Source organism: Puma concolor, chromosome D4 (genome assembly GCF_028749965.1).
Source record: "Puma concolor isolate L17-30 chromosome D4, mPumCon1.1.hap2, whole genome shotgun sequence".
Taxonomy (NCBI): domain Eukaryota; kingdom Metazoa; phylum Chordata; class Mammalia; order Carnivora; family Felidae; genus Puma; species Puma concolor.
This window is the reverse complement of record NC_141679.1, coordinates 88,159,683-88,186,765: the sequence shown is the minus strand read 5'-3', so window position 1 is coordinate 88,186,765 and position 27,083 is coordinate 88,159,683. Positions and strand designations below refer to the sequence as shown.

Here is a 27,083-nt window from a genome sequence, read left to right as displayed (position 1 = left end):
TATTTTCCAGCTCTGTCTGCCCAAGTCTCTCCTCTCAGTAGGGATGGAAAAATAGGAAAACCCTCAGCTGGGGATAGTATCACACCAGGGCTTCCCACAGAGGCACAGATGCGGACTTTAACCTGGGGTGCATGTAAGCTGATGCTTACCGCTGTAGCAGCATGTAGATACGGGATGTGATGGGCAAGAGACAGTCTGCTATGGACAGATCTGTGCTGATGACCTTATGGACCAGATCAATGATGGGTCTGACCCGCTGGCAGTGCTGGATCACATCTGAGGGGAAAGAGAGCAACAATTCCTTTAAGATTACTGAACAGTCTCCCAGATAAACACTACACGGATCCCAGTCTGGACGGTTCTGAATTTTATCCTGAGATTCTCTGTCCCCCAATTCTAAGCATGTCTGTTTTTCTTCCCCACAGCCATGTCCCCCCAAGCTGACCTCACCTGCAGTGGAAACAACATGCAACAGCATTTCAATCTCGCAGGTAAAGAGGGTCCAGCTACTGTAAGAGTACTCCCAGCGTACCAGGTAAGCCCTGTCGTCCAGCACTACTTGGCCTACTGTGCCCTGAGGTATGCGAAGGTTGGTCTGACCCCCTAAGGAAGAGAGGAAGAGAAATTAGTCTAATATCCAGCGATACAATAGGAAAAAGCGACTCCTACATCAGACAACAACATTTAATCACACAGAAATGGACAGACTCTCGTCCCACTAGCTAACACTGCTATGCTGGGGTCACCCATGTGTAGCACGTGTGTCAGAATTCCCTTTCTTTTCAAGGCTGAATAAGATCACACTGTAAACATATAACACATTTTGTTGATCTATTTCATCTGTTGCCGACACGTATTTCAAATTGTTACTGTATATATACCCTTTTACCCATTTAAAATTGTTATTTTAATATACCCTTCTACCCCACAAAATTATTCTCGTATATACCCTTTTATCAGACAACCCCGGTTTGAGGACTCAATGTACTAAAAATAAAAATACCAGTATATAAAGTACAAGTACCCAAAGGAGCATTGTTTGTAGTGACCAAAACCCAACATAGCCTACATGTCCTTTAGAAGGAAAAAGATACAAAATGATGGAATATCTAGAATAATTCTGTAGTTACTAAAAGAGAACGAGTCAGATCCACATATAAGAAAAATGAGTTGCAGAATCAATCTAGGAGAGTGTACGGTGTGCACAAGAACACATGCCAGCTCTTAACACTGACTATCTGACAGACAAGTCTGAACAGATGAACTTTGTAAAGTGTCTATCTGTGCTGTTTCTCTTTACAATGAACACCCATTATTTTTTAAATAAAATAATCTGGGGTGCCTGGGTGGCTCAGTCAGTTGGGCATCTGACTCTTGATTTCGGCTCAGGTCAATCTAATGATACAAAAAGTGAGAAATAGACTAATAATTCCTCAACGAGCGCAGCGGAGAGGAGCTGCTTTAAAGGGAACGAGCATGAAATGGCTCAAACAGCAGTGCTGAGGTCTAAACAGAAGCTGAGGAGAGGTGGCTACTGAGCCAGGGAGGGTCTCCATCTTACCAAGAGGGTAAAGGAGTTTGGACGTTTGCCTCCGCCAGAGAGTTCCATCTTCGTGGGAGATCACATCATGGGGCTTGTGCTTGTAAAGTTCATTGTAGAAAGACATCTTATCCAAGAAACTATACACCTGCCAACACACAGAAAAAAATCCAGCCACACGCTTACCTCGGGGACATGTAAGGGGTCCCACATCTGTTCTGCTCTTTCGGTCAGACTGTGTCTGACTCTCAAACTTCTCACAAACCTGCCACCGTGACTCTTCTTAGAATTGCCTCTATGCTCCTTGCCAATCCTCAGCACCCTTTAACACTTAGCTCAAGGCCTCTCACTCCACAGACTGCTGGCTCTCCTAAACAGTAGGTCTTTACTACTCAAATGACATTTACCGTATGGCTGTATCAGCTATTTCTTCCTTGTATCTATTGTTATTCTCTTCCGATGAGACAGTAAGGAACTTTATACTGTGTCTCACTCAGTGTCTGCAATAGGTACTTAATTTAAGAGAACTTAAGCACTATCTCTGGCACTGTTCGTTCAACTTCAGACTAATTCTTGCCATGGCAGTGGCATCCCCCAAAACCTCTCCCACAGTCTGAAATCAAGCATCTAACTGAACAACCTACCTTTTTGGCAGTAGACTTTCCTGATACGAGGGCTCGTAGCAACTGCAGGAGTGGGGAGAGGAGATGGGGAAACATCCCACATACACTGTCCAGAATGATCCCGAGCCCAGAGGTTGGCTCCTGTGGCAGAAGAAAAGAGGTCACTGAACTTCAACACCATCCGTGAATTAACACATCTCCGAACTGCCCAGCAATCATAAGAAAATCTAAAAACAGTCCTTTCCTCCGGGCAGACATCACCCCTCCCTAACAATTGAAGATTTCCAGAATTTCACTGAGAAAGGCTTTCAACATCAGATTTATCAGGACCTGAAAAGAGAATACCACTGCCTCCAGTGACCTTTTCCTGGCCATCCTCCCAACAGGAAGACAATGCTATCCGCCATTGCAGGAGAGGTTTTGAATAATGTGAAAAGCGGCCAACAACATGTTAGCATTTGGCCACCACACACGAGTAACAGATCCTTAATCTAAATATTGTTTCAGGCCACCCTCTCCCAGGAACACTGTTCGAGACGACAGTGACTCAGGAAGAAGAGGATAAGACCTAGAGGCATATCAGTCAGGCCACAGTACAAGAGAGAACAGATTTATTCATCAGCTGGACCCTGGGGCTTCGGACTGGTGCTAATTCTAAGCCTATGTACTGGTGAGAAGCTGTTCTCTCTGAAGCCAAATTCTTATCTAACTTGTTAACAATATTCTGACAACTCAGAGTTATAGTCCCCCACTAGCATGTTCAAGACTTACAGCACTACTGGTGCCTGAGACTAACAATGTGAAAAAAGACTTGGTGGGTAGGATACAGAACATGCTGGTTAATAACACAGACTACAGACTGAAGTCAGCCAGAACTGCTTCCTGAGGCTGGCTGTTCATCTAGCTGTGTAACCTTAGGCAAGTCACTTCATATCTCTAAGCATCACCTTTCCTCATATGCAAAATGGTGATTATAATTCTATCTACTTTATAGATTTTCGTAAAGAGTAAATACAAAATGACATAAACGCTTAATATGAGACCAATCACAAACTAAGTGCTTGATCAATTGTTTTGCTACTAGAATATCTTATAGCATAATTCCCTCTGACACACTTACTGTTCCCCAGAATAGTTCTGGAAGAGAAGGATCTGCCAGGACTTCACATGCTGTGTCAATTACATCCTGTTGGGGGATGGGGAAGAAAATAGCTTAGTTTCCGTAGCTGACGCAGTCATATCTCTTTTACTGTATCTCTGTTCAAATCAAAACATCAACAATATTTCCACATACCAGGTCAGAAAGAACTGTGGGTTTAAAAAGATTACACCCCATCTAGGGTGTACATTATGCCTATTGTATGGTGTTAGACAAGTGAACCTCTCTGAACTTCAAAATCTTTAGCTATAAAATGGTGACAGTATTATCTGCCTCATAGCACCGCTCTGAGGACGGAAGAGGACAATGTGTACAGAAGCGGACCGTAAACTGTAAACATTAAGGTGCTAGTAAAGGTGAGGTGCAACTAGGCTAGGCTGAACTGTTCTCCTAGAGGGCAAGAGTGGCTCTTCAAGTTTTTAACCCTCAGCACCTAGCACAGAGCCTGGCACACACTGAGAATGATTTCTTTAAAAAACCCAAGTGCTAGGACTCTCACATCCTTGGTATGTTAATACCAGTCCTCCCACTACGTACATTGAGGTCCACATGGGACCAGAATTTTGGCAAAGGATGCAAAGCTCATGCTATGCCCCTGGAACTTTGGAAATGGAGTCCTCCAGTGAACACCAATTTCTCTTCTAATGATAATAAATTTTCAGTTTCTGCAACTTCACCAATTCCTTCAATTTCCAAAACAAGTCATTAAAAAAATGAATACAAAGACTTAGTTATAAAGAACTCCTCAAACAGCACTCTCCACTGAAAGGAACCAGGCTTCCTTAGAGAAATGGCGGATTCCAGGTCTGGGGTGAGAATCTTGTAAGATAATCCTACAACAGTGTGTCATACCAGAAAGCAACAGAGCTATCAAAATACATAAGAGCAGTGCAGGACAGGGGCGCCTGGGTGGCGCAGTCGGTTAAGCGTCCGACTTCAGCCAGGTCACGATCTCGCGCTCCGTGAGTTCGAGCCCCGCGTCAGGCTCTGAGCTGATGGCCCAGAGCCTGGAGCCTGTTTCCGATTCTGTGTCTCCCTCTCTCTCTGCCCCTCCCCCGTTCATGCTCTGTCTCTCTCTGTCCCAAAAATAAATAAACGTTGAAAAAAAAAAATTAAAAAAAAAAAAAAAAAAAAAAAAAAAAAGAATAGTAACAGCATTAGATTAAAACAGAGCTAACACATTTATACCCATGAGTTCACCATGACATATAAAAACTTAAAAACCTCATTAGCCACCTTTACAGGATGGTAGGGAAAATTAGTAAATATAGGAAAACGAGCAAGCACAGTACTCTATACCAGAGTATCGGATAGTAGTGACAACAAAAATTATTTGAGGTATAACATATTACATTAGTTTTAGGTATATAACATAACAACTTAATATTTGCATATACTGTGAAACAAAATTTTTATAGCAATATTCCAACCAATAAATAAGATAGAATAGTGCCATTTTGTAACTCCTAAGGAACTAATGGATTTAGACCATCATTATCTAGACAATGATGTGGCTTGGGTCCACTACAGTGCAAAGCACAGGTGACTAAAACTTTGGACAGAGTTATCAACCCATAACATGTGGACCTTATTTATTTAGATCCTGATCCAAACACACAAACTTATAACAAATTTATGACATTTACGAGTTAACTAGACATTTAAATTCTGACTTGATATTTAAAGATACAGGGGCACCTGGGTGGCTCAGTCGGTTAAGCGTCCGACTTCAGCTCAGGTCATGATCTCACAGTTTGTGGATTCGAGCCCTGCTTTGGGCTCTGTGCTGACAGCTCGGAGCCTGGAGCCTGCTTCGGATTCTGCGTCTCCCTCTCTCTCTCTGTTCCTCTCCTGCTCATTCTCTGTCTCTCTCTGTCTCTCAAAAATAAACGTTTAAAAAAAATTTTTTTTAAAGATACAGCTTGTTAGTTATGGTACTGGTTGTAAAGTTTTACTAACTCCTCTTCTGGTTCATCGAAAATTCATAGATGAAACTTATGTCAGGGATGTGCTTCAAAATAATCAAGGAGGGAAAGAGCACCAAGATCTGCTGTGAGTTGATAATTTGGAAGCTGATAATAAGATTGTTTAGGAGTCTGAAGTTTGAAATGTTTCAGGGTTTTGTTTTTTTTTAATGTTTATTTAGTTTTTGAGAGAGACAGAGCACGAGTGGTGGAGGGGCAGAGAGAGCAGGGAGACAGAATTGGAAGCAGGCTCCAAGTTCTGAGCTATCAGCACAGAGCCCGACGTGGGGCTCGAACTCACAAACCATGAGATCATGACCTGAGCCGAAGTCAGACGCTCAACTGACTGAGCCACCCAGGTGCCCCTGAAATGTTTCAGGCTTTAAAAATATTGTAGAAGTGGGGCGCCTTGGTGGCGCAGTCGGTTAAGCGTCCGACTTCAGCCAGGTCACGATCTCGCAGTCCGTGAGTTCGAGCCCCACGTCGGGCTCTGGGCTGATGGCTCAGAGCCTGGAGCCTGTTTCCGATTCTGTGTCTCCCTCTCTCTCTGCCCCTCTTCCGTTCATGTTCTGTCTCTCTCTGTCCCAAAAATAAATAAATAAACGTTGATTTAAAAAAAAAAAAATACTGTAGAAGAATATTTTATTAGCACCCACAGATGTTTGGGACTGATGCACCATTCCAAAATGAGATTACAAAGCAGTATGTACGTTGTGATTCCAGTTTTAGAGACAAATGGTTATATTTTTAACATATATATGCAGAAAATGTTTAGAGGAGAACGCATCATAATATTAACAGAAGTTGTCCTGTGTGGTGGGATTATACTTTTTTCTTTTTATCAGCACCTTCTGATTTTTCTATCGTCCATATGTATCATATATAATACAATAAATGCGAAGAAACAGCAATAAACAAATGAACACCAGAGGTATGTGGGTGTGTGCTGTATCAGCTCCAAAGGAGTATCTTAGGGACATGACTGCAATGCCAGAAAGTCTCACAAGAACCAGGTACTAACCTGCTGGTTGCCCAGTGTGTGCAGCTCCAGCGAGGTGAGAACGAAAGAGAGCAGTCCATACACACACATGCACGCGGTGCTGGTGGTACACTGCAATGGCAAAGGAGTCAGTGAACAATTCTGAATAACAAGTCTTCCCCCCGCAGCTTCGGCATAATCCTAGCACATTAATCAGGTCTCTATAAACAAATGGAAGAGAATCCAAGGCTTTATAATTCTTCCGATTTAGTCCCAAGATCAGGAAGGCAAGGGGGAGAAATGAAAAAGCAGGAACCATAAATATTACAACATAGCCAAGAATACAATCGGAAAGGAACCATTCTCAAAATGATTAGTTTCGTGGGGAAGAAAACCACACCCAGTCTAGAAAAGAGGATAAAGGGTCTCTATGCGCTGGTATGAATGCAGCAGGCTGAACTATCACCAAGATAAATGAACCAATGCCAACCAGTGGTGTCTGCTGGCCGAGGTTTCCTGTTAGTGTGTCAGAACAAGCTGACAACAGTGCCTCTGAAATTAAGCCCAAACACCAGCCTCAAGAGAATGGCTAATACATCCTGCTACAGTTGAATGACGAAGCTCCCCAAAAAAGATTTTTCCAGTCAATATGGCCAAAGCTATCTTCCAGATTACCGTACTGGCATAGTATCCTATACTGGCAGGCAGAGTCAGACACTGTGGGTTCAAACTGTATCTACTACTAGTTGGTGGTTATTGTTCTTGTGAACAAATTACATCTCCCTGAGTCTCAACTTCTTAATATGTAAAACAGGATGAAAATTCCTAGTGCAAATAAGCGTTATAAGGATGAAATAAAGTAACGTACAGAAAGAGCTAAGCACAGTGTCTAGTCATACCAGATGCTCTACAGAGTTGGAAACACCACCATCATTATCCACATCACTACTACAATTATCATTACTACTATCATGATTCATGAACGAGCTTCTCCCCTGCTGTCTGCTCATCTCCTGCTCAAATACCAACAGCCCGAGCCTCACATCATTTCCCCCACTGGCCAGCGAGCGGAGCAGTCGGGTCAAGTACTGAAATACGTTCAGCTGGATGGCTGTGCCGCCTATCTTTCGGACAACGCTGCTGGTCTCTTCTGGATGCAGGGTGTGACGGAGAAGAGCCCAGGCCAAAAGCACTGGGGCATGGTGTGGAATGTCCCCGAAGGTCAACATCAAACGGTCCATATCCTGATGAAAAGAAAAAACAAAATCTGTGTCGCTAAAACAAAGGGTCAGAGCCCCAGATGGGACCTTCTGTCACATGCAGTAAGTCTTACAACTGCCCAGTGGCCCCTTGCCCCATTTGGGTACGTACTCCTCCCCACCCCCAGCCACCTCACTAATAAACCCTTCCGCTACTCTTCCCTGTGCCCACACTTCGTTTCTTCTGACTGTAAGTAGTTGAATGTAACGTTGTAAAATACATGTTCAAGTGGAACTTTCTTTAGAAAATTTCCCAATCCTTCTTTAACTTTTCCTGATCTTTCCCAATTTTGTATCTAACCATCGCATCTCAACGTGCTTTCCCTTTGATCTTCTTGCACAAGCTCCAGAAATGAAGACACGCCCCAAGGTTCTGTCCTTGGGCCTCTTTTTTTCCTAATGCCATCTCTCTGAGTGACTCCACTCATTCTCATAGATTCAACTATCACCTATGTGATATCAACTATCACCAAAACCTGAGATTTCTTCCAGATCCAGTTAACTTTTTTTTTTTTAATTTTTTTTAACGTTTTATTTATTTTTGAGACAGGGAGAGACAGAGCATGAACAGGGGAGGGTCAAAGAGAGGGAGACACAGAATCTGAAACAGGCTCCAGGCTCTGAGCTGTCAGCACAGAGCCCGACGCGGGGCTCGAACTCACGGACCGCGAGATCATGACCTGAGCCGAAGTCGGCCGCTTAACCAACTAAGCCACCCAGGCACCCCACCAGTTAACTTCGTAACAATGTAGGACCTCTAATTCCACAAGGAAAGTTTCAAGGGGCAGTACAGTTGAAGGGTTAAAAACATACTCCTAACTCTAAACTGTCTTCAAAGAGAAATGCAGCTATTCCAAGTTCACCTGACAAATAAGCCCGTCCTGGGCAAACTGGTGCAGTTCTCTTCTGTCATCCAAAGCACACTTATGCAAGGATTCAATATCCATGCCTTCCACCAGGATAAGGGCACTGAAGTAGCTGGAAAGGAAAACGGTATCATGATGTCACATGTGCCACTTTGAACCTTGAAGGAGAATAAGGTGAAATGCAAGATGCTTTAATATCAAAAAAATTATTTTTTTCAAAAAAAATTATTAATGGGTTTTTGTGCTTTTTTTTCATACTAAGTCTTCTAAACTCAGTATGTATTTTAAACTTCCAGCACACCTCAGTTTGACCAGCCACATTTTTTTTTTAAGTTTTATTTAAGTAACCTCTACACCCAACATGGGGCTCGAACTCATGACTGACCCCAAGATCAAGAGTCACATGCTCCACCGACCAAGCCAGCCAGGAGTCCCTCGACCAGCCACATTTAAAGTTCCTGACAGTCACGTGGGGCTTGTGCCTGCCAAAGCACAGATCCAGGACTGGAAGTTTCTATAGCCACCAATTACATCTGACCCAGATAAAGCATCTCACCACTCAGGTGTGTATCTTTGTTCACAGAGGAAACAGGCCTCAAAACGTGGATATATATCCATTCTAACCACGATAACATCATCCTTTTTGTTAAATGCAGCTGAATCTCCTCCTCACTGACACAGATGCAAACAGGCAGCCCACCCCAGAGGTTGTACCAAGAGCAGGTAAGAAAAGCTCCACATCACGGATAACCCGAGAAAGGCAAATCAGTGCACCAAAGGGATCAAACTGAGGGGGGCGATAGATAGTATCAAGGGTTTGCAAGGTTGTGGGGAAACTGGTTCTCTCCTCCCACTGTCAGTTGAAGTGTAAATTGGTACAGGCTTTGTGGAAAACAATTTGGCAACAGATATTTTATAATACAAAGGCACATACCCTTCAACCCAACAATTACATTTCTAGATCTTTATTTTAGAGTTGTACTCATCCAGATGCACAGAGAGGCTTGTAAAGAATGTTCTTTATAAGCATTATTTGGAATGTGCAAAATAGCTAACTGCCTACCATTAGTGAACCATGAAATAAACATCCATACCATGTATTAATATGCAGCAGCTAAGAAGAACATCCTGAGATGAAAGAGTTCCAGGACATCTAGTTATGTGGAAAATTTAGTTGTAAAAGCATATACCATTTATGTCAAAAAACATCAACAATGTATTTTCGTACATGTGAAAAAAAGATGTGGCTCTATTCACTGCCATAAAATTCAAAGTCCGTAGATGAGGACTTCAAAGAGGGCAGAGGACACATCTGCCTTGTCATTGTCTTCTTAGCATTTGCACTGGCCTACCATTGACACTCACTACATTTTCTGTTGACTAGATGAACCTCTTAAGTGAAGATAGTAAAAGATGAGAATGGAATACGTATTTTGAGAAAACACGTCCCTCTCAGTCTCAGTCTTTACTCCCTGTAAGACTGGGAACGTGAAGCACACCCATCTGTTTCCCTACCCACTAAGTGAAAAGCGCATCTAGACTCTCCCCTCACCCATTCACAGGAACTAGAATATCAATGTTCTAAACACTGCACAAGTTCAATAGACTTACCCAATCCTATCCACGAAAGGGTCCATGGTCTCATCCACCAGGTGCCTGTTGGTCTGCCTACTACCAAATCCTTGCTCTTTAAACATCTTGGTTAATGCCAACAGGTCACTAGGTGCCATCTCAAAGTATGCATAATAAAGGAAAATAATTTCTAGCAGCATGGACTGTTCCCGAAGGCACTGAACAAACCAGCGAGATACCTGGCGCTCAGTCTGCACAATGAAGGAAAAATGGGAAAAATAAAGTCAGATTTTAAAACATAAAACATTTTAAAGTTACTTTTATTAGATAATACATGTATAAGAATAGAGTAAAAAAAAAAAAAAAGCCTCCCTCTTTGTTAAATATTAAGGATCTATTAAAAGATTACAGAAAAAGATTTTGGAAGCGACACCAAAAAGCCTGCCTCCCTACAATTCCCAATGCCCAGTCATCCAAACCTGTCCCTAGAGGCAACCACTGTCAGAGGTTTTTGTCTTTCCTTCCAGTAATATGCCACACACTCCTTCTTTCATTCTACAGTCTGTCCACCCACCTACCTACCTATGCATCCAACCATCCATCTCTAAACCAAATATACTATACCAACTATTCCGCACCTTACTTTTTTCACTTAACAATGTATCTTACAGATTATTTCCTCTAATAGTACATTAAGAATTTTCTTATTTTTCATTATCAGTCCCCTCATTATTTTTTAAAGTTGCACAGCACTCCACCACATGGAAATGCCATATTTATTTGTTTGTTTTGTTTGCTTGGCCATAATTTATTTTACCCAGCTCCCTTGGATGTACAAACAAGTGTTGGTGAAGATGTGGGGAAAAACAAACCCTTGCGCACTGTTGGTGGGAATCTAAATTGGTGCAGCCACTGTGGAAAATAGTATCAAGTTTCTTTAAAATATTAAAAAAACACAAAATACCGTATGATACAATAATTCCACTGTTGGGTATTTACCCAAAGAAAATGCAAACACTAATTCAAAAAGATACATGCACCCTTATGTTTACTGCAGCATTATTTACGATAGCCAAGATATAGAAGCAAACTAAGTGTCCTTCTTAGATGATAGATGTGGTACACACACACTCATGCGTGTGCACATGCAATGGAACACTACAGAGCCACAAAAAGGATGAGATCTTGCCACTTGCAACAACATGGATGGACCCAGAAGGCACTATGCTGAGTGAAATAAGTTAGAGAAAGACAAATACCATGTGATTTCACTCATATCTGGAAACAAAGAAACAAAACAAATGAAGAAACATACAAAAAGCAGAATGAGACCTGTAAATACAGAGACAAACTGATGGTTGCCAGAGGGGAGGGGTTGGGGAGATGGGCAAAATGGGTGAGGGGAGTGGTAGATACAGGCATCCAGTTATGGAATGAATAAGTCATGGGAATAAACACAGAGTAGAAAATATAGTCAATGATATAATAACACTGTGTGGTAACAGATGATAGCCACACTCGTGGTGAGCACAGCAAAACATGCTGAGACGTTGAATCACGATGCTGTACACCTGAAACTTATGTAACATTGTGTGTCAACCAGACTCCAAAAAATTAAAATAAATAAATAAAACCAACATACAACTGACAGACCAGACAAAAAAACTGGCAAAACCACACAACTAAATAACCTTGACCTGACTGGTATTTTGCACAATCATACCCAACTACTTCCGAATACACATTCTTTTATGTGTTCGTGGTACATTCACCAAGATATGACATATAATGGGCCATAACCCACGGGACAGTAAATTTTAAAAGACCAAAATGGGGGCATCTGGGTGGCTCAGTCGGTTAAGCATCCAACTTTGGCTAAGGTCATCTCACAGTTCTTGTGTTCGAGTCCCTCTTCGGGTGAGCTTAGGCCCACTTTGGGCTCCTCGCTGACAGTGCAGAGCCTACGTGGGATTCTCTCTCTCCCCCCCCCCCCCCCCCGCTGCTCGCTCACTCATGTCCTCTCTCTCTCTAAAACAAAAAATAAAGTTATTAAAAAAAATAAAAAGATCAAAATGATACAAAATATGTTCTTTGATCATAATGGAGTCAAATTAAAAATCAATAAGATATCTAAGAAAACATCCAATGTTTGGAAATTAAACAACACACTCTAAATAATACAAGGGTCAAAGGAAATCACAAGGGAAATTAGAAACTATTTTGAACTGAATGATAGTGAAAATCCAACATCCCAAATTTTTAGGATACGGCAAAAAGCAATACTTAAAGCAACATTTATAGTTATTTATTAGGAATGTTCTAAAATCTGTTCTCTAAGTTTCTATCTTTTTTTTTTTTTTAATGTATATTTATTTTTGAGACAGGGAAAGACAGAGCATGAACGGGGGAGGGTCAGAGAGAGAGGGAGACACAGAACCTGAAACAGGCTCCAGGCTCTGAGCTGTCAGCCCAGAGCCCGACGCGGGGCTCGAACTCACAGACCGTGAGATCATGACCTGAGCCAAAGTCAGACGCTTAACCGACTGAGTCACCCAGGCGCCCCTCTAAGTTTCTATCTTAAAAATTAGGAAAAGAATGTGGCACTTGGGTGGCTCAGTCGGTTAAGTGCCCGATCCTCTCTCTCTTTTTTTTTTTTTTAATTTTTTTTTCAACGTTTTTATTTATTTTTGGGACAGAGAGAGACAGAGCATGAATGGGGGAGGGGCAGAGAGAGAGGGAGACACAGAGTCGGAAACAGGCTCCAGGCTCCGAGCCATCAGCCCAGAGCCTGACGCAGGGCTCGAACTCACGGACCGCAAGATCGTGACCTGGCTGAAGCCGGACGCTTAACCGACTGCGCCACCCAGGCACCCCTCTCTCTTTTTTTTTAATGCTTATTTATTTTTCATAGAGTGAGCAGGCACACGCGCACATGAGCAGGGGAAGGGCAGAGAGAGAGAGAGAGAGAGGACAAAGGATCTAAAGGAGGCTCCGTGCTGACAGCAGAAAGCCCAGATTCGGGACTCAAACTCACAAACCATGAGATGGTTACCTGAGCCGAAGTCAGACACTTAACTGACTGAGCCACTCAGGCACCCCAAGTGTCTCACTCTTGATTTCAGCTCAGGTCATGATGTTCCAGTTGTGAGATTGAGCCCCATGTCAGGCTGCATGCTGAGCATGGAGCCTTTTTAAGATTCACTCTCTCTGTCCCTCTGCTCCCTCCCCCACTTGTACACTCTCTCTAAAATTAAGAAAATAAAAATTAAAAAAGATTAAAGAAAAATATTTACAAAAAAATATTTTTCAGAAACATTTTAAAATAAAATATTTAAGAATAAATTTAACAAAAAATGTGTAATATGTGAATACTGAAAATAAAACCTTACTTAGGTAAACAAGATATACTAAATGAAGAGATATACCTGGTTCATGGATCAGAAGACTTAATAACATTATTAAGATGGCAATTCTCGGGGCGCCTGAGTGGCGCAGTCGGTTAAGCGTCCGACTTCAGCCAGGTCACGATCTCGCGCTCCGTGAGTTCGAGCCCCGCGTCAGGCTCTGGGCTGATGGCTCAGAGCCTGGAGCCTGTTTCCGACTCTGTGTCTCCCTCTCTCTCTGCCCCTCCCCCGTTCATGCTCTGTCTCTCTCTGTCCCAAAAATAAATAAACATTGAAAAAAAAAAATTTAAAAAAAAAAATTAAAAAAAAAAAAAAAAAGATGGCAATTCTCCTCAAATTGATTTATGGAGTCAACAAAATTCTGACCAAAATCCTAGAAAGCATTTTTTTTTTGGAAGAAAGAGACAAGCTAATTCTAAAGTTGCTGTGGAAAAGTAAAGGACCTAGAATAGTCAAAACATTTTTAAAAAGAATGAGGTTGAAGGAATTACACTACCTAATTTTAAGATTTACTAATAAAACTATCTTAATCAAGACAGTGTGATATTAATGTAAAGACAGATATAGAGTTCAATGCATCAGACATTGATACACATTTTATGATCAATTGATTTGTTTACAAAGATGCCAAGATAATCCAATGGGAAAAGACAAGTCTTTTCAATAAATGGCACTGGGAGAAGATCTCTGTATGGAGGAAAAAAATTAATCCCATCCCTTACCTCAACACCATACACTAAAATTAACTAAAAAGTAATTACTGAAGTAAATAAATGTGCTAAAAATATTATACTTCTAAAAGAAAACAAATAAAATGTGACATTAGGTTAAGCAAAGATTGTTTTTTAAGTTTATTTAAGAGAGAGAGAGAGAGAGAGAAAGAGAAGAGAGAGAGAATCCCAAGCAGGCTCCTCGCTATCAGCACTCAGCCCCACTTGGGGCTTGATCCCACAAACCGTGAGATCATGACCTGAGCTGAAACCAAGAGGCAGTCAGACGCTCAGCTGACTGAGCCACCCAAGTGCCCCTAAGCAAAGAGTTCTTGAAACAAGGCCCAAAAGGCAAGAATCTGAAGAGAAAGAGACTGATAAAACAGATTTTATCAAAATTTAAGTTTGGTCTTAAGACAGTTTAGGTGAAAAAAAAAAGGAAAAAGAAAAAGAAAGAAAGCCATAAAGTGAGAGAAAATATTTGTAAAACATTTATCTGTCAAATGGCTTGTCTTCAGAATACATCGAGAACTTTTTCTTTATGTTTATTTATTTATTTATTTTTGAGAGAAAGCGAGTGAGCATAAGCAGGGGAGGGGCAAAGAGAGAGGCAGACACAGATTCTAAAGCAGGCTCCAGGCTCTGAGTTGTCGGCACAGAACCCAATGTGGGGCTCGAACCCATGAATCGTGAGATCATGACCTGAACCAAAGTCAGACGCCCAACTGACTGAGCCACCTGGGCGCCCCTACATTGAGAACTCTTTTTTTTTTTTTTTTAATTTTTTTTTTTAACGTTTATTTATTTTTGGGACAGAGAGAGACAGAGCATGAACGGGGGAGGGGCAGAGAGAGAGAGGGAGACACAGAATCGGAAGCAGGCTCCAGGCTCTGAGCCATCAGCCCAGAGCCCGATGCAGGGCTCAAACTCACGGACCGCGAGATCGTGACCTGAGCTGAAGTCGGACGCTCAACCGACTGAGCCACCCAGGCACCCCAAGAACTCTTAAAATTCAGTAAGACAAATAACCCAGTAAGACCATGGTAGCAAAGATTGGATAAACACTTCAACAAAAATATAAGCAAATAAGCATGTAAAAAGATGCTCAACATCACTAGTCATGTGGGAAACACAAATTAAAACCACAATGAGATACCACTACACATCTATTAGATGTTTAAAATTAAAATCAGAGAGCCAAAGCATAAGAGACTCTTAAAAACTGAAAACAAACTGAGGGCTGATGGGGGGTGGGAGGGAGGAGAGGGTGGGTGATGTGTATTGAGGAGGGCACCTGTTGGGATGAGCACTAGATGTTGTATGGAAACCAATTTGACAATAAATTTCATATATTTAAAAAATAAATTAATTAAATTAAATTAAATTAAATTAAATTAAATTAAATTAAAATCAATGACCTTACCAAGTGTTGGTGTAGATATGGAAGAGAATGAGTTCTCAAAAATGCTGTGACAAATGGAAAATGGTAGCAGCGCCTGGGTAGCTCAGCCGGTTAAGTGTCCACCTCTTGATTCCAACTCAGACCATGATCTCACAGTTTGTGAGATGGAGCCCCGCATCGGGCTCTGTGCTGACTACATGGAGCCTACCTGGGGTTCTCTCTCTCCCTCTCTCTCTGCCCCTCCCCTGCTTGCACACACATGCTCACTCTCTCTCAAAATAACTTTTAAAACTTAAAAAAAAAAAAAAAAAAAGAACGGAAAATGGTACAGACCCTATGGAAAGCAGTTTGTCGATACCTTATAAAGATAAAAATACACACTTACAATGTGACCCAACAACCCAACTCCCAGATATTTATTTATCCAAGAGAAATGAAAACCTACGTCCTATCCATAAAAAGACCTGCATGTTAATGTTCACTGCACATTACTCATTACTGCCAAAAAACAGAACTCAAATATGTACCAAATGATAAATGGATAAACAAAATGTGGTATATATCCATATAATGAAATAACATTCAACCACAAGTAGGAATGAAGTATTATTACATGAATATGACCTGGATAAATCTCAAAAACAGTATGCTAGTGAAAGAAGCCAAACAGAAAAGACTCTGTATATATTATATGTTTCTATTTACATGAAACTCTAGAAAAGGCAAAATTATATTAACAGTGACACCTATAAATGTTTAAAAACAAAAAACAAAAAACTATAGTAACGGAAAGCAGATTAGTAGTTGTCTGGGGCCAGAGGTCACAGATTGACCATAAACTTTCTAGAGGAGACAGAAATATTCGATATACTGACATGCATACAACTACATACAACTGTCAAAACCATACACTTAAAATCAGTGAATTTTATTGGATGGAAATTATACCTGAATAAAGCTGGGGGGTGGGGAATGCTACCAATTTGTCATTACACAAGTCGTTTCACACACGTATGGATGTATTTATAGGATAAACTCTTAAACTGGAACTGCTAAGGGGCACCTGGGTGGCTCAGTTGGTTAAGCATCCAACTTCGGCTCAGGTCACGATCCCATGGCTTGTGAGTTTAAGCCATGCATCAAGCTCTCTGCTGTCAGCATGGAGCCTGCTTCAGATCCTGTCTCCCTCTCTCTCTGCCCCTCCCCTGCTCGCTCTCTCTCTCTCTCAAAAATAAACATTAAAGAAAAAAAAAAAAACTAGAACTGCTAGGTCAAGAAATATGTGCCTTTCAATTTTTAAGTATTTTCATAATATTTTCCATTAAAAAAGGACTGTTTATACAGCAAAATATGAGCACCATTATCCCATCCCATGGGCAAGAGTGTTGCCACATGAATTTGTTCATTGCCTTGCCCTGTTTTTCTATTGAGTGTTAGTGATTTAGAGTTCTTTCTATTTTAAGAACCCAATATGAATTTGTCTTGACTTTGTTTACTGCGCTATTTTTGTTTTTGACTTTTCTGCCTTGCAAGTTTTTGATTTGATGTTTATAATTATTTTTCTTTTATGGCTTCTGAATTTTACTTTAAATTTTTTTTTTTTTTCAACATTTATTTATTTTTGGGACAGAGAGAGACAGAGCATGAACGGGGGAGGGGCAGAGAGAGAGGGAGACACAGAATCGGAAACAGGCTCCAGGCTCCATGTTTTCTTTCTAATACGTTTACAGTTAATTTTTTTTTTAAGTAAACTATATGCCCAATGTGGGGCTCGAACTCATGACCCCGAGCAAGATTCACATGTTCCACCAACTGAGCCAGCCAGGCACCCCTATAGTTTTTTTTTTCAATTTAATATGTATATATTTTTTTTCAATTTAAATCATCTACGTGATTTTCTTTTGGTAGAAGATAGAAGATAGAGTTTATTTTTCCTCCCCAAGGCTATCCGGTAGTTCAACACCATTTATTGAAAAATACAACGTTTCCCACTGATTGAAATGCCACCTTTATCATATGCTAACTCAGCATTTGGGTCTATAGCCAGATGTTCTATTATGCTCTATTTATAAGTCTATTTATTCATATGTCAATGCCATGCTTTAAATTACTGTAATGGTAATTATCTAATAAAAGTAATTTTCCTTTTTCAAAAATTTCCTATTCTTATTTTTCATATGACTTTTAGAATCAGCTCGTTCAGTTCCAAAATAAAGGCAAAACAAACACTTATTTGTATTTGTTTGTTTGTTTGCTTGTTTGTAGGGATTACACTAAATTTATAGGTTGGGGTGCCTGGGTGGCTCAGTCAGTTAAGCGTCCGACATCAGCTCAGGTCATGATTGCTCAGGTCATGATTTCACAGCTCATGAGTTCAAGCCCCATGTCGGACTCCGTGCTGACAGCTCAGAGCCTGGAGCCTGCTTCAGATTCTGTCTCCCTCTCTGTCTCTGCCCCTCCCCCATTCATGTGTGCTCTCAAAAACATTTTTAAATATTAAAAATAAATAAAATTATAGGTTTATATAAGAAAAACTGACACTTTATGGTGCTGTCTTTATATTCAAGAATGCAGTGTGTTTCTCCATTCAGTTATGACTTTTTTATACCCTTTACAGAATTTTAAAGTTCTCTTCAGTTAGATTTTGGATGGCTGCATGCTTATTCCTGAGAAATTTATGCTTTTATGGCTATTGTAAATGGGCCCTTTACCACTATTAAATATTTTCAATAGTTACTATCCATGTTTTGGTTACGTTGTTTTAATAACCATGTATTATTTTCAAAACAAAAAAGATCATGTTCTAATTTATAAATGCTTTATGATTTAGGATAAAATAGACTAGTGTCACATACTTAACAGATAATGATAATAAAGAGGATGAAATCTTGAATTTAGAGTTCCATTAACAACTAAGGGAAGATTTTAGGTAAGAACAGAAAGTAAATTAACTGAATAGACAAAGTCAAGTGAAAATGCCCAGAATTAAGTACCATTACTTAGAGTCATCAATATTTTGATCCATGACATATTTAAACTTTTTGGAAGAAAGATAATCTATAAATGTTATAAGTTAATAAATGAATAATTTAACTTAGAGCTCTATACACAAGGGTTTACCATTCTTATAAGAGTTACAGGAAGGCCCAGTAACCACATACCATGAGGTTTCCATGTGTCTCCCAAGTTGGTGCTTCAGTTTTATAAAGCTCTTCGAACTGCTGTCTGTATTTTGTGACTAGTTCCTTCTCCAATTTATCAACACAGTCTGCATATTCAACCTTAAAAAAAAACAAACCCTCAGAGTAACTTATACCTACAGTAAAAGGTTAATATTCAAATGAATGCGAATATGAATAATATAACGTTTTTCAAAAGTATTGAATTTTAGGGGCGCCTGGGTGGCTCAGTTAAGCGTCCGACTTCAGCTCAGGTCACGATCTCATGGCCCATGGGTTCAAGCTCCACATCGGGCTCTGTGCTGACAGCTCAGAGCCTGGAGCCTACTTCAGATTCTGTCACCCTTTCTCTCTGCCCCTCCCTTGCTCACACTCTGTCTCTGTTTCTCTCAAAAATAAATAAGCATTAAAAAAAAATAATAAATAAATAAATAATGAAAAAATAAAAGTATTGAATTTTATAGGATAAAGAAAAACCAAGAGGACTAAATGGGCTTACCCTATAGGGGTGTCTTTCATCTTGGAAATAAGTGAGAAGGTGTAAGACACAACGAAGAATACAGGTTCTTTCTTCATAGTAATAATCTGCAATCTGGGAAGAACCCAAAGATGCAAAATCATTTGCTGACCTTTACACAGAAGACACTCAATTTTAAATTTATTGATAAGAAGATCACTTAAAGATATGAATGGAAGGGGCGCCTGGGTGGCTCAGTCGGTTAAGCATCCGACCACTTCACTCAGGTCATGATCTCGTGGTTCGTGAGTTTGAGCCCCGCGTCGGGCTCTGTGACGGGCAGCTCAGAGCCTGGAGCCTGCTTCAGATTCTGTGTCTCCCTCTCTCTCTGCCCCTCCCCCACTCATGCTGTCTCCCTCTGTCTCAAAAATGAATAAACACTAAAAAAAAAAAAAAAAAAAAAAAGATATGAATGGAAAAGTCTGACTTCTATAAGCAATCACAGAAATCGAAAGTTTGTGTTAGGCCAAAAGAAAGCAAAAGAACTTCATGAAATAGGATAAAAGTCAAGTCCCTCAAGATAAAAGAAATTCTATAAAAATATAAACAAGTTTTCTAGCATGACTTCTCAGAGCTTTCAAATAACACACAATGCTGTAACTGACAGGCCAAATAAATGAAAACAAATATAAAAATAACCCTCGTATATGTCCTAACTGCTTGTTACTAATGTACTTATTCTCAATAAACACCAAAAACAGGAAACCACTTCAGAAGTCACAGTCAAATTCCACTTTATATGACATCCTCAATGTGAAGGTTGATTTGGGGGGTAGGAGGAGATAAAGGAATAAAAAAATATAAATTAATATTCTTGCATTTAGACTGAGAGGAAAACTACGCATGAACCAGTTTTCATCCCCAGTAACCAAAGAATCTCCTTTGGAAAAGGTCTCAGCTGGGTCCAGTGGATAAAAGCCTCTTGTTTCACAGTGAGTTACTAAGCTACTTCACTGAGGCCTCAATGCTTCCCCAACAAAACACTCAAAAGCCAGCAATGCCCAGGAGAACAAGGTCAAGAAGCCATCACCCAATTTCACATCAAAGAATGAAAACAGTGACTACTACTAACCTTCAGGATTAAGGCCTGGCTCTGCCTCTCGTCTTGCAGTACCGTCTGAAGGAAAAAAGAAGTCAAGAAGCCATCGTATAAGCAAAGCTCAATTAACAAAGAAAAAGATAAACATCTTCACCTCACCCTTCAAGATTATAACTGCCCATTCATTTCTGGACACATTTTTTACCTACACGTATCCAAATGTGTACTCAAATCCCCGCCCCCTCCCCTCGACTCCACTTCCTCATATGTAGAATGTTGGGTTAGAGAGGCGAGATACCGTACCAGGTGGTTCTCAGCTCTGATGTCCTGAGACTCTATGATTAACATGTCAATCTTTGACTTCTCCGGCACCACCCCCCCAAGTCTGACAACAGACCTTAGTTGAAGTACATGCTTTTTAAGCCTTTAGAAAGTCTTTCCTGAGAATGACTGTATCTGACCACCTACCTGCTGCAAAGAACCACTACCAAAACCCTTCAACACCCAACACCAAGGAAAAGGACAAAGGCAGGAGAAAGCAGCTGGGCATAACTACAAACCTTTAGTGAGTCCCGAGTACCTCTATAATCCTCTTGAAGGTAACACTGGAGCAATTGCACACTCTGTTCTTCGTCAAGACCCTGAAATACAGAGGCCGTAAGTGAGGAACAGCCACGTCAGCTCAGAAAACACACAAAGGATGCACGACGTCCTAAAGGCTTATCCTCTAGAATGAATAAATATCCTCTAGAACTTGAATAAATAAAAAGCTTTTTTTTTTTTTTTTAACACAGAATAAACTCAGGTATTGATGCACATGCTGTCGGGGTGAGAAGAGAGGCCCAGGTTCATAGTAAATCCTTGCTCCTTGCTCCTTGCTCCTTTGGAGCAAGTTGTGGAAACTGAAGTACAGGCAGACATTCCTGCTTCCAAAGGCATGATATGTCTCCCTCTCAGATGAACGACAACCAGGTACTGCCCCAATGAAAACTACTTCAGGTCAACAGAATTTTGGTTAGTTATTTATTTAGTCACAAGGACAGAATAACCTATACTCTGTTATCAATGGTGAGCTGACAAAAATGAAATAGTCCAAGTGTTTGGTGAAATTTGGTAAAAAGTTGAAATGTGGGGGTGTGTTACCAGACAGGGATTTCCGTGACAGAATACTGCTTGAATGTGCACAGGTCACTCAACAAGCACGGAGATAGGTCTGTGATTGATAGATGAGGAAAAGAGGAAGGGAAAAGAGACTGAAGAAATCACAGAAACCTCATTTCCTCTCTCTTCTCTCCACCTCCTCCCTCAAGCCGTCAGTCTCAAGGAGGAATGTGTTTGAGAGCTTCATGTTTTATATCTGTAAGTATTATAATGGCTCATTTATTATAATGAGCACACTAGGGAAGAGACAGTGATTGCCCACTACTAGTTTGAAATCTATCAAGAGTATTCAGAAAATATACAAATAGATGAAACAGGTAGAGGGCTGTGTGAATGGTGGGCATAAATAGCAACAGGTTTAATCACTCCTCCTGACACTGGACACATCAGTACTGCTTCTCAGCTTACAGATACTGGTTGTAAAACAATGTACACCTAATGTTTTGATCTATTTTAGACTAGGTTTTTAAAAATCATGTTTCAAATATAATGCTATATTTAAGCAGCCAAGTTGTCAATCAGTGGTAAAAGACACATAACTGAAAAACACTGTAAATGGTGCTATGGGCAAAATACCTAAACAAAAATCCTTTTAAAAGATTTCATAAAAGATATAAATTTACCCCAAATAGAAGAAAAAGAAGCCAGTGACTGACATGTAATTTACATGACGATCAAATTTGCAACATCAAAAACAATTGTGCATATCTACCAAACAGTTAATACAGTAGCAGGCATGATCTGCGTTTCCAAAATAAAAAAAGAGGGGTGCCTGGGTAGCTGAGTCAAGTGAGCTTTCAACTTGGGCTCAGGTCACCACCTCACAGTTCGTGGGTTTGAGCCCTGGCGTTGTGCTGACAGCGTGCAGCCCGTGCAGATTCTGTCTCCCTCTTTCTCTCTGCCCCTCCCCCACACGCTCTCTGTCTCAAAAGTAAACATTAAAAAAAGAAAGAAAATAAAAAGAAACAGCTACATATTTAAATACAATCTCAGGGTGCCTGGGTGGCTCATTCAGTTAAGCAGCCGACTTCAGCTCAGGTCATGATCTCACAGCCCGTGAGTTTGAACCCCACATCAGGCTCTGTGCTGACAGCTCAGAGCCTGGAGCCTGCTTCGGAATCTGTGTCTCCCTCTCTCTCTGCCCCTCCCCCACTCATGCTCTGTCTCTGTCTCAAAAATAAAAAGAAACATTAAAAAAAATTTTAAATACAATCTAGTCAATTTAAGGATCACCACACGCATGCTGAAGAAAACTCCAGTGCGTGCATGCATGTGCGTGTGCGTGTGTGTGTGTGTGTGTGTGTGTGTGTGTGTGTGTATAGTAAACATATACACATATGGTAAACATATACATATAGTAAACAGGTCTGGCAACTTAATTTGTAGCTTTTTAGCAAGAAGAGTTGCAACTTGAATATATTTGAAACACAGTATGCTCAATTTAATCTCCAAAACAGAAATACACTGAATTTTCACTAACAATCACTAACAACAAAACAATGGACATCTGCAGTGCAGGTAGTAAACTGAGCCAGTGCTAATTTTTACTCACCAAAAACTTGCTGATTCTTAAACCCAGTTCCTTCAATGGTGAAGCCACATCTTTATTAGCTTTCACTTTTTCAGCTGAATTTGGACTATGAAAAGAACAATGAATCATTTCCTCATTCTCAATGACCCTCTCAGGATTTTAAACAAAAATGCTTAAAGATATGTTTACAACAGACCTTTTCTTGCCCTTTAGGTGCCTACAAAATATACACACAACCACAACTTCATCTCTACACATTTTATAACACAGAACTACTTATGCCTAAATGATAAATACAGTTAAGTGTCTGTTACAAATTACAGTTACAATAATAAATGTGGATATATTAAGTTGCATTATTCTTGATCCTTACAACTATCCTGAAAGGTAGATATTACTATCCCCATTTTACAAGTGGAATTACTAATACTCAGAAAGAATAAATAACTTACCAAAAATCCCACAGCTAATAAAAAGTGAAGGTGAAATTTAAAACCAGGTCTGTTAGTATACAAATACATATTGCCTAGCTGAGAGGGCCTAGAAGCTATAGCACCCCAGTAGCAGTGAGCACACCCAGCACCCAGATCTTGGTTTCTCATACCATTATCTTTTCTTTTTTTTTCTCATACCATTATCTAATAAAAGTTACCAAGACTCCTTAGAGAAACAGCTAACTCTACAGCTGGAGCATCTTGTAATGTCAGAAAATAAGAAAATAATTCAGGAAAAAAAAGGATGGAAAATGTCAAGATTACATAGAAGCCAACCTGAAAGAACTCCCAGTGACCAAAGCTAAAACAAAGTATAAACAAAGTATAAAATAAATATACATGTGCCCATGTAAATAAATAAATTAATACAGAGAAGGAAAAAACCTTCCTTAGAGAAGAAGTCCAAATAATACATATAGATGCTACTCCCTTCAGGAAGTAGAATTTAATTCCACTATACCCCCAGCTAGAAAGTGGGCTATGCTTAGTGACCCACTTCTAAAACAGAGTAGGGAAAGGAAAAACAATGACTTGACAGAAGAGAAACTTGGCAAATACTACCTTGCCCAAATGAGCAAGATCACCATCACCAGTGATTTCATGTGGATTACCACATCCTCTGTTATGATAAGAATGGTACTTCATTTCTGTGCATTCTTCCCAAAAACCCACAACTCCAATCTAATAATGAGAAAAACATGAGACAAATCCAAATTGAGGACATTCTACAAAATACTTGACCAGTCCTCCTCAAAACTATTCAAGATGATGAAAATTAAGGAACGACTGAGATGCTGTCACATCTAAGAGCTAAGGAGACATGACAACTAAATGCAACGTGGGATCCTGAATTGGATCCTAGAACAGAAAAAAAGACATTAAAGGAAAAAAAAAAGTTAAATTCAAATAAAGGCTGACGTTTAAAAAAAAAAAAAAAAGTCTGTCAGACCTCAAATCTCATGCTACTGACAAAGAAACTTTTGTCTTTAAAAAAAGAAAGTAATGCCACAAATGCCCATTCTGTGAACTACAAGCATGTTGTTGTTGGATTTGATTTTTTTATAGACTCTCACATTTCACAGGAAATCCACAACACAAAGGCTACTATAAGGTTAAACAGTAAGTTCTGAAAGAGGCAACACAGAATGAGGATTAAGAACACAGACACTGGAGTAAGACTGCCAGGTTCAAATCCTGGTTCTACACTTACTAGCTGTGTGACCTTGGGCAAGTTACTTAACCTCTTTGTGCCTCAGTTTCCCCATCTGTAAAATGGAAACAATAATAATAAAAGTACCTATAGGTGATAATATAGTGATTAGCTTTTTTTTTTTTTTTTTAAGTCCATATATTTTAGACACACAGAAGTTATAGATAAAACAACACGACGTCTGGGAGTTACTTCAAATAAGTATGGGGGAAGGGGTAATGAACAACAACAAAAAAAGAAAGTTCTTCACTAACCCAAGAAAATGAAGATGGAAAGTAATGTAAAAACAAAATCAGATGTTCAGAAGTAGAAAGGAAATGAGGGTGGCCTGGGAACTCCGACGCATAACAGAATGCAATCTGGACTAGGAATTAAGGTACAAGAGTCTAGTCCTACAAGGTGTACTCTCTTCTTTTTTAAAACTAATTTATATTTGATTGCTGTTGTTTTTCATTGCCCAGAGGAAAAAAAAACTATATATTCAAGCAAAGAATAAAAACAGTAGCTATCTTAAAGAGCTGTTATAAGGATTAAAGAACTGCTAAGTGCTAAGAGTGATAGCTGGTACCTAATAAACATCCTAAGTGGTCAGCTACTACTGTCACTGTCCACTGCCCTATCCCGGCACTTCGTGCTGACAATACTTCACACAAACATGGTGGAACGAGATAAATATTAGAACTATTCACTGATGAGTTAATGACTCTCTAGCCCTAGGCACTAGGCTTATATAACTGCATTTGGCAAGGTTGTATTTCTAAAAGGAATTTCCCTTTCAACAGACAGTACAAATGTGCCTGACTCTTTTCCACTGGTAACCAATTTGTATTCTCTGTAATCTACCTAACCCAGCAGCATCACCAAATCGTACAGGAAGAGTTTCTCTACCCCAGCTTCCTCAGTGGAATTACTCTAGCCAGACGCATGGAATAGCCATACCTGGGAGGTTTATAGTAGGACAGCCCCTCTAAGAGCCGCTGCCAATGTTTATTCAGTTCTGCCTCAATCTGATTCTGGAAAAGAACAAAGAAATTATACAGGGATTTACACATTCCTGGTCTTTTTAATATGTTTCTCCCCACAGCTGAAATCATTTTGGATAGAGAATTATGTAGCCTCCTTTCCCTTGCTTAACATTCTAACAATGATTTAATCTTATTATGAAAATCTTGATAAACTAGCTTTCTGGGGTGCCTGGGTGGCTCAGTCGGTTAAGCGTCTGACTTCGGTTCAGGTCATGATCTCACGGCTCATGAGTTCAAGCCTCACATCGAACTCTGTGCTTATAGCTCAGAGCCTGGGGCCTGTTTCAGATTCTGTGTCTCCCTCTCTCTGCCTCTCCCCTGCTCATGCTGTCTTCTCTCTTATAAAAATAAACATTAAAGAAAAATGTTTTAATGTCCTTTCTAGTGGTTGCATATTTTATCAAGTAGCTAGCTAATAATTTATTTACCATGTCTCTAACGTTAGATATACTTAAGCTGTGATTACTTATTAATATATATAATGCTATGGTAAAGAGCTTTGTATACAAAAGTTTTTTCAGGATTTCTTTCTTGTAAGATATATTCCTAGAAGTAGAATTATCAGATGAAAGCATATCAAAATGTTAAAGCTCTAGGGCTGCCTGGATGGCTCAGATGATTATGCGTCTGACTTCACCTCAGGTCATGATCTCACGGTTCTTGAGTTTGAGCCCCACATCTGGCTCTGTGCTGACAGCTCGGAGCCTGGAGCCTGCTTCAAATTCTGTGTCCCCCTCTCTCTCTGCCCCTCCCCAGCTCGCACTCTGTCTCTTTCTCAAAAATAAATAAACGCTAAAAAAACATTTTTTTTTTTAATGTTAAGGCTCTAGAGGTGCCAGGCTGGCTCAGACAGTAGAGCATGTGACTCTTTTTCTAAGTTTGTTTATTTATTTTGAGAGACAGAGAGAGCAGGGGAGTAGCAGAGAGAGAGGGAGAGAGAGAATCCAAGGAGGCTCCACGCTGTCAGCACAGAGCCCAATGCAGGGCCCAAACCCACAAATTGTGAGATCATGACCACAGCCAAAACTAAAGTCAGACATTCAAATGACTGAACCACCCAGGTGCCCCATGACTCTTGATGTCAAGGTCATGAGTTCAAGCCCCACACTGGACACGGAGCCTACTTAAAAAAAAAAAAAAAAAAAAAATGTTAAGGCTCAAAAAAAGGTGTGACATTCATTATGTTAATTACCACAATAACAACAGTGATAATTAAATATCATCTTAATGCTTTACCCTACAAGTTAAGGCCACTCAAGGATTAACATGAAGAACTGTGCTTTACTGATTATATACTTGGAAATATCCTAGATACCATAGCCTCTGTGACCTAAGGAGCTAGCTACATGGAAAAGGAAAAAAAAGCAAGGAAAGTATGAGACAGAGAAAAAGCCCGAGAATCTTCCTTAGCCCTCAAGTAGCAGAAAGGTATTTGTACTCCAACCCTGA

The 27,083-nt window shown here is 40.1% G+C and overlaps 1 protein-coding gene across 1 annotated transcript in view; it reads right to left on the bottom strand.

The window, feature by feature from the left end:
- Positions 1–27,083, bottom strand: part of NUP188 (nucleoporin 188) — a 55,977-nt gene that overhangs the window by 17,981 nt on the left and 10,913 nt on the right. The window contains exons 3-17 of the mRNA XM_086684226.1: positions 25,549–25,622; positions 22,927–23,011; positions 20,774–20,854; positions 20,247–20,291; positions 19,157–19,249; positions 18,640–18,759; positions 10,002–10,213; positions 8,388–8,502; positions 7,309–7,509; positions 6,308–6,397; positions 3,284–3,349; positions 2,185–2,304; positions 1,562–1,688; positions 451–603; positions 150–276 (exon numbers count right to left, since the gene is read on the bottom strand). Coding sequence (XP_086540352.1) covers positions 150–276; positions 451–603; positions 1,562–1,688; positions 2,185–2,304; positions 3,284–3,349; positions 6,308–6,397; positions 7,309–7,509; positions 8,388–8,502; positions 10,002–10,213; positions 18,640–18,759; positions 19,157–19,249; positions 20,247–20,291; positions 20,774–20,854; positions 22,927–23,011; positions 25,549–25,622 — 1,709 coding nt within the window. The remainder of the gene's footprint in view (positions 1–149; positions 277–450; positions 604–1,561; positions 1,689–2,184; positions 2,305–3,283; positions 3,350–6,307; positions 6,398–7,308; positions 7,510–8,387; positions 8,503–10,001; positions 10,214–18,639; positions 18,760–19,156; positions 19,250–20,246; positions 20,292–20,773; positions 20,855–22,926; positions 23,012–25,548; positions 25,623–27,083) is intronic.